The 8,159-nt window shown below is 43.7% G+C and overlaps 1 protein-coding gene across 1 annotated transcript in view; it reads left to right on the top strand.

Moving 5' to 3' along the window:
• Positions 1 to 4,208: 4,208 nt before the first annotated feature.
• CAMSAP2 (calmodulin regulated spectrin associated protein family member 2) overlaps positions 4,209 to 8,159 on the top strand; it is a 122,473-nt gene continuing 118,522 nt past the window's right edge. Inside the window, exon 1 of the mRNA XM_003792298.3 lies at positions 4,209 to 4,958. Coding sequence (XP_003792346.1) covers positions 4,820 to 4,958 — 139 coding nt within the window. The 5' untranslated portion in view covers positions 4,209 to 4,819. The remainder of the gene's footprint in view (positions 4,959 to 8,159) is intronic.

Raw genomic sequence — 8,159 nt, 5'->3', positions numbered from 1 at the left:
AGCCATCATTGTTGTTTGGTGGGCCTGGGCTGGATTTGAACCCGCCAGCTCAAGTGTATGTGGCTGGTGCCTTAGGATCATTCTGAAGGTGACAGAAAGAACATCCTATTAGGGTGTCTGTTTTCCTAAAAATGAATCCTCTTTCTTTGTATTCGGGGTGTTTCCCTGTTAATAATAGCCTCCGACTATGACCCCAAATTGTTTCACAGCCTCCCTGAAAGTTAAAGCAGCCTATTGTTTAGGCATTTTTTTCCCTTCCTAAACACACTACTTCCCAATTGGGATCCTAGTAATGCCATCTGTACTAAATGAATCACACTGAATCAAGAGACAAGTTGGAGCAACTTTCTTTGTTTCTTTCTCTTCCTCATCTTGTTTATTTAAGTTGAAATAGTCTTCTTTTTTTTAAGAGACAGAGTCTCACTTTATCGCCCTTGGTAAAGTGCTGTGACATCACAGCTCACAGCTACCTTCAACTCCTGGGCTTAGGCGATTGTCTTGCCTCAGCCTCGCAAATAGCTGGGACTACAGGGGCCCACTACAACGCCTGGCTATTTTTTGTTGGCTGGGGCAGGGTTTGAACCCGCCACCCTGGGTATATGGGGCCTGCACCCTACTCGCTGGGTTACAGGCACCGCCCAGTTGAAATAGTTTTCAATGAAATTCAACAAGCATTTACTAAGCACCCACTGTGAACAAACCATCACTGTGCTAGTTCACATGGACAATAAAGTGATTCGACAATTTAATCACATGATTAGACATGATTTCTGGCCTGGAGAATCTTGCATTGACTTTCAGATTATTATAATGACTGGCAAAAGTTTTAGTATCTCTCTTCAACTTTTCTAGGTTATAGGTTTCTCTTAATTTGATTTGCATGCTCTAGAGTCAGTTGAAGTTGAATTTGAGAACATTAAACAGAAGTTTTCAGGTTCAAGAAACCTTCCCTGTCTCTCCACCTCAGTGGTTCTCGACCTTCCTAACGCTGTGGCCCTTTAATACAGTTCCTGGTTGAGAACTGCTGAGTATCTTCTCTTTGCACTTTATATCTCTTAACAGCACTTGTCACTTTTACATTGTATCATATTTATTTATGGACATGGGGCCTCCATAATCCAGAAAGGGAGCAGGCACAGGGAAAGGTGCCAGAGGAGTGGAGCCAGAAGACCTATGCTTGAATTTCAAGCTAGACTCAGCTATGAATCAACTATGAAATCTTGGCCATGCTACTTAATGTGTACCATCCTCAGTCCTGCATTTAGAATCAGAAGATAATTACGCCTATTTTAAAATGGATGTAGAAATTAGATATCATATGAATGTGCTTCATGAACTATTATCTATACATTTTTTTTTTCTGAGATAGTGTCTCACTTTGTTGTTCTGGGTGAAGTGCTGTAGCATCATAGCTCACAGCAACCTCAAACTCTTGGGCTTAAGCGATACTCTTGCTTTAGCCTCCTTAGCAGCTGGGAATACAGGCACCTGCCACAAAGGTCAGGATTAGTTTTTTTTATTCTATTTTTAGTAAAGACAGGGTCTTACCCTTGTTCGGGCTGGTCTTGAACTCTTGAGCTTGAGGGATCCTTTGGCCTTGGCCTCTCGGAGTGCTAGATTACAGGGGTGAGCCACTCTGCCAATTATCTGTATGTTAATTGTATTATCCCCTATATGATCTAGCAAGTAGGCTTCCTAGAAAAACTCTATTAATGTTAACTTAATTATTGAAAAATTACATCAACAACTTGTATATTATTATCCTCTCCCACATTCTTTTCCTATCCCACATTGTTAGCAAGGTTTATCTGTAATGCCCTACTAGGCTGAGGGAGTGTTTGTAGGGATTAAACAGAAACAAAGGGACCTGCTTGCTGGTGGAGCTTCCCTTTTAGATAATGGCGTCTAGCACTCCTCCTCCTCCTCTCTTAGGCTTCATGTGTTTTGTTTCTATCTTGAGGCATGGCCTAGCAGTTCAAAGCTTGAGCTTTTGAGTAAGATAGTTCTGGATTGAAGTCTTGGGTCTGAACCCAACTCCTGGGCTTAGGCAATTCTCTTGCCTCAGCCTCCCAAGTAGCTGGGACTACAGGTGCCCACCACAACGGCTGGCTATTTTTTTTGTTGCAGTTCTGCCCGGGCTGGTTTCAAACCTGCCACCCCTTGGTATTGGGGCCGGTGCCCTACCTACTGAGCCACAGGTGCCCCCCAGAAATAAATTTTTTTTCTGAGCTTTAATTTTCTCATCTGTGAAATGAAGATAACACAGAATTTTATACAGGCTAAAATTAGACAATGTATTAAAAGGAGATGTGAAGATTTAGTGAGTTAAGTAAACTCGGCAAGTGTTAACAATAATGTTTAGTTCCTAAACATTAATTGAGCAAATATTATGGTGTTGGACATCAGGTAAGTGCTGGGCATATGTCATCAAGCCATCAATGGGAGAAACAATGATTACCGTAAAATGGGTCAAGTGCTATAACAGAATAAGAACTGGGTGCTATGGGAATAAGGGAGGCACTTATGTGACAGCCTTGACCAGGAAGATGTCAGTAGTTGTCAGGGAAGGATTCCTGGAGGGAGTGATTGGAGAGTAAGCTGGTGGGCAGAGAAACCACCCTGAGCAAAGATACAGAGATGTGCAAAAGCACACACCTTTGGGAAAATGGATAGTTCTGATGAAATTAAGCTATTTTAAAGATTTGTAGATGGCTTATCAGGGATGGTGTCACTTTGCTTTGTGAAATAATTTATGCTTTTTTCTTAGGGAACCAAGAGGCATTGATAGATTGTCCTCTCACTTAGACATTAAGTGGAAGGCATCAAGTTAAAGTATTTTGATATCATGACATTAATACAGGCTTGGAGCCTCACAGATGTTCAATCTTGTTTAAGGGTTTTTTTTTTTTTTTTTTTTTTGGAGACAGTATCTCAGTCTGCCGCCCAGACTAGAGTGCAGGAGCATCAGCCCAGCTCACAGCAACTTCAAACTCCTGAGCTCAAGCAAGCCTCCTGCCTCAGTTTCCCAAGTAGCTGAGACTACAGGCACCTGCTACAACTCCCGCTAACTTTTCTATTTTTAGTAGAGACGGAGTCTCGGTCTTGCTCAGGCTGGTCTCAAACTCCTGAGCTCAAGGAATCCTCCCACCTAGGCCTTCGAGAATGCTAGGACTAAAGGCGTGAGCCACCACGCCTGGCCCTCATGCAGGATTTAACTTACTTTACCTCTCTAAAATCTCATGGTCAATCAGTGATAACATCTACCTCCAGGGTTACTTCAAGGACTGTGCAGGTCAAGTTGGCAGCAAAGTGTGTGGCAATATAATACGCATTTTTTTTTTTTTTAGAGACAATCTCACTTTATGGCCCTCAGCAGAGTGCTGTGGCATCACACAGCTCACAGCAACCTCCAACTCCTGAGCTTAGGTGATTCTCTTGCCTCAGCCTCCCGAGTAGCTGGGACTACAGACGCCCGCCACAACGCCCGGCTATTTTTTTGTTGCAGTTTGGCGGGGCCGGGTTTGAACCCACCACCCTCGGTATATGGGGCCGGTGCCCTATTCACTGAGCCACAGGCGCCGCCCATAATAAGCATTTTTAATAAATATCAGTTCTCTTTGCTAGACCACTGCGTAACTAGAGTATGAAGCTATTGGTAGGCCTCTTTCTGCCTCCTCCCTTCCTTTTCCTCTTTCAGCGGAGAAAGCAACAGCAGCCAAAAGCCAGACCCGCGATTGTCCACTCAAGCTAGCACTCCAGAGTGATGATTAAAAGGCAGCCGCACAGAACCCCGGCGCGGGCCGGGAGCGAGGCTGGGCATGCTCAGTAAGCCGCCGGCGGGGCCGGGATCTGGGCGGCGGGAGCGAAGCGGGCGGGGGAGGGGGAGGTCGGAGCCGTGCGAGGGCGCATGCCCAGTCCCCGCATCTGCTCTCCATCCAGAGCCGCAGCCGGAAAACCGCGGCGGCGGCTACTGTGGGGGAGCGACCGAGCCGGCCAGCGAACAGGGACAGAAAAAAAATACAAGGACATATTGCAAGGCAGGAACTGAGAGCTTGGGATTTGCAGCCTCTCCCGGGCAACCACCTACGCCGTCAGCAGGGAGGAAGACCCAGAGGCGGTGGCCGCGAGGGCGGCAGGGGAAGGAGGAGACGACGACGGGAGGGGACCGCAGAGGAGGGGACGGGCCGCCGGCGGCCTGGGAGCCGCAGTGATTTTGACGTTTTCCTCGGTTTCGTCTTCCGCGGCTCCCAGCCGGCTGCGCTGAGTGGGCCACCCCCGTCCCACGCTCCCTCTCGTCCTGCCTGTCCCTCCGCCCACTCGGGGCCTGAGGGGGTCTCCCTGGTTCAGGGGAAGGGAAAGGGGCATCGAGGGCGTGCGGGAATCGCGGTGGCGGGGACATTTTCCACAACGTGATTGTTAAAGACTCCCCCCAACCCCCCCTTTAAAATTCCGGGCCCTTCCAGCCTCCACCCTCCCCCAAGCCCGTGTGACTAAACGGAGACAAAGGGGAGGCGGCCTCACACGCGCGCTCGCGGGCGGGTGTCTCGGAGGGGCGCCGGCGCTGGACCCACGCTCGCGCGGACGGACTGACGGACACGGCGCCGCCACATTCTTATGCCTGGGAGCGGCGGCTTCCGCGGGAGGCGGCAGGCTCGCGGCGCGGACAGCTGAGCTGCTTCTCCCCCGTCGGCGTCCGGGCTGGCCTCGCCCCGGCCCCGATGGTTTGAGCTCGCTTCTCCTCCCCTGCCGACCCCCGCAGCGGCGAGGCCACACCATGTGAAGGTTAGAGCCGGGACATCCCGAGGAGCCGCCGTAAAAGATGGGGGATGCTGCAGACCCCCGGGAGATGAGAAAGACGTTCATTGTTCCAGCCATCAAGCCCTTTGACCACTATGACTTCTCCAGGGCCAAAATCGCCTGCAATCTGGCCTGGCTGGTGGCCAAAGCCTTTGGGACAGGTTAGTGGTGTCTTCCCTGCCCTCTTCCTCCTGAAGATGTCCACATCCTAGTTTTTGTTCTCGATACTCGAATCCTTTTCCATGTCTGTCTTCTCGTACAGGTTCAGGGAGATGATGGGAGATTAGGAACAGGAGAAGGAAGGAGAAATAAAGAAAGCAGGTTTGGTCGTTAAGAGAAGGGCTCTTGAGAGGTCAGGTGGGCTTTGGCCAGGTTCCTTTTATTGGGTAGCAAAAGTGTTTTGTTTCCAAATGAGCAGTTTTGTCGCGTTTTTACGTAGAGTGGTTTTAATTTGTGGTATTTTCCCCATTGTGCTGCATACATTTTCCCCTCAGTCATAGTTGTGATTACACCACTGAGAAATCTGAGTTCGTTTCTTTATTGTTGGAAGAAGATGGATGGTACATAGTACTGTATTGATTTTGACATTTGTCATGGTGACTGCTTTTCATGCTCCAAAGGGTGTAAGGTGGCCTGTGTTGAGTGCACTGTTACATTTTATTGTCATTTTTTAAGCATGTTTCAGTCCTCCTTACACATTTCAGGTTCTTACTAAATCAGTTATTTAAAACCCAATGTTTAGTTTGCTGACTGTAGGCAAAATAATGTATTTTCATTTCATATGGACACTGAGGCATATTCCTTTTTCACAAATGTATTTTGACTTAATAAATTAAGATTTAAAAACTTCCTACCTTGGGAATTTTTTCTGATAAAGCAGTTTTTTGAGGGCATGTGGTATTCACACATATTGTATGGCACAGTAGCAACTAAACACTCCCTCCAAAATCCAGTCATTGCAAAATAACAGGAAAAGGGCCTCCTGTTGTAATTTCTTAGCTTTTGCTTTTAGGAGCCCATGTTGTGGAATGCTAAAAAAATTAGAGCGGCTTTTCATTGGAAGATGCTCTTGTAAAGTAATTTAGTCTGGTAACTTCTAAGAGTAATTTCGCAAGATTTCCATTCCCTACTTAATGAATTTTAGATACATAAAATATTTGTTGAAAAGTTCCTTCAGATTTACAAACTTACCCAGATGTTAAATACAGGTTTTAGTGGATGATGGCTGATTTCCAACTTTGACTGTGAAAGTACATTGGTAAATGGTTTAATTTGGTTTTACTACTTCAACTTAGACACAGCTGAGTATTGTCAGGACTTGCACATCTCAGCTAAATACTAGATGAATTATTTGAATTAGTTTTTTAGGGAAGCTTAACGTTGATGTGATTTTATGTTTATGACAGCCTTAATTCTATTTGAGTTCTCAGGGTTTGATATGAACTGGCATTAGGAATAAATATAAATTCTTTTGAAATTATTTATATTTTAAACATTTCTTTGAAACTGGACGTCTAGTGTAACACATAGGAAAAAGCACAAATCGTTACTGCTTTTTTTTTTTTATAAATCGACTGAATTTAAGCTTTTTAAAAAGGATTTCTGGCATCACTGATATAAGCAGTAAGAATAATAGATGAATTTTGCTTTTAATTTAAGCAGCATACTGACACTAATATCTGTTTGGACAGTAAGTGAAGGCTATTTACTTAGGGAAAATGGAAATAGGCACATTCATATAGTAACTTATGTGGAAAAGTAGTTTGTCCAAAATGGAAGGCAGAAGGAATAAGAGAAATATTTTCTCTCGATCGGAAACAGAGAGATTACTTATTGTACAGATGTAAAAATTTAGCTATGCCTTCACAGAGGGTTCTACCCAGAAAATGGCCTACTTTCTGGATATATGTCAGGTAGGTTACTAGATTCTGGACCACTTGATAAAGACATTTAATTCGCTTGAATAAGAAAGGAAGTGAAGAGAATCTAGTATCAGTGGACTCTGACATCTGGCAGGCACTCTTCTGGATGCTTTGCGTTAAGTTGTACATTAGGGATTCACAACTCTGTGACGTAGGTAGTATGATCCCCATTTTAAAAAATGCCAGTGCACAGAGAGGTTAAAGAACTTTACTACTATCACACTACTATAACACTGTAACACTATATCACTATCACTATTATGACATTCTAAATACATTACAGTACTTCATTTATTCTTACAGCAGCCTTATGGGTACTGTCCTCGTTTTGCAGATGAGGGAATGGCTCAGAGAGATTAATTTGCACAAGATTAAACATCTGGCAAGTGTCATTCTGCATGCCAGTTCAGGTTTTTCTGACTCTCAAGTCTTTGGTTGTTACTCTACACTATTCTGCAGAGTAATCCTTTTATCTGCAAGTGTGAAAAATGTTCATGTAGTACATGTTGTGGTCTAATATTATTTTTTTCTGTATAGATTGTGCAGATCCTAAGTCACTGTCAGATGATTTATATGATTGTTGTTCTTAGTTACATTTGCCTTGGCACCAGTTTGAATGGGTAAAGAGACCATATTCAAAATGGAATGAAAAACAAGTTTAGAAGACTTTAAGAGACAAGAAGTTAACACATCATTAAAAATATGTTTGTATATTTTGTTTATTCTTTGTCAACAGCCGTTCAAAACATAAATTTATATGGAATGAATAGAAAAAAGTAAGTTTGTTTTTTTTTTTTAATTTTAGAGACAGAGCCTCACTTTATTGCCCTTGGTAGAGTGCTGTAGTGTTACAGCAACCTCCAACTCCTGAGCTTAGGCGATTCTCCTGTATTAGCCTCCCCAGTAGCTGGGACTACAGCTATGGCTATTTTTTGTTGCAGTTTGGCCAGGGCCAGGTTCAAACCCGTCACCCTTGGTATGTGAGGCCGGTGTCCAAACCACTGAGGTACAGGTGCCACACAAGATTTTTTTTTGGATGTAAGTATTCTTCATTGACTGCAGATTATGCAGAAAAGGCTAATAGACAGCATATTTCAAAAGTATTGTCTAATTGTATTGAGTTATTCAAAAAATTAGCCTAACTTTCAAGTATGATTTATTAAAATCTCTCCGTTTACAATGACAGATAGGGACTTAAGGTAGTGATTTAGTGTTTTTCTGTCAGAGACTTTATTAACTTCTGACATTTTAAAGAAGTAGTCGCTTTTAAAATGTTATGTTGGAAAAGTAATTTAAAATGATAGCTGGAAATTAATTGTGGGTATAGTGAAATAATTGAACTGTACAAAAGAAATAAAACACTAGCATTGTAATACCTAGAAGGTAGATGTGAAGTATTTACTTAATTTGAAGTCTTAACATCAGGAGCTTTGAATCTTT

Source organism: Otolemur garnettii, unplaced genomic scaffold (genome assembly GCF_000181295.1).
Source record: "Otolemur garnettii isolate 467f Iridium unplaced genomic scaffold, OtoGar3 scaffold00055, whole genome shotgun sequence".
NCBI lineage: Eukaryota > Metazoa > Chordata > Mammalia > Primates > Galagidae > Otolemur > Otolemur garnettii.
This window is presented reverse-complemented; position numbering and strand designations above follow the sequence as displayed.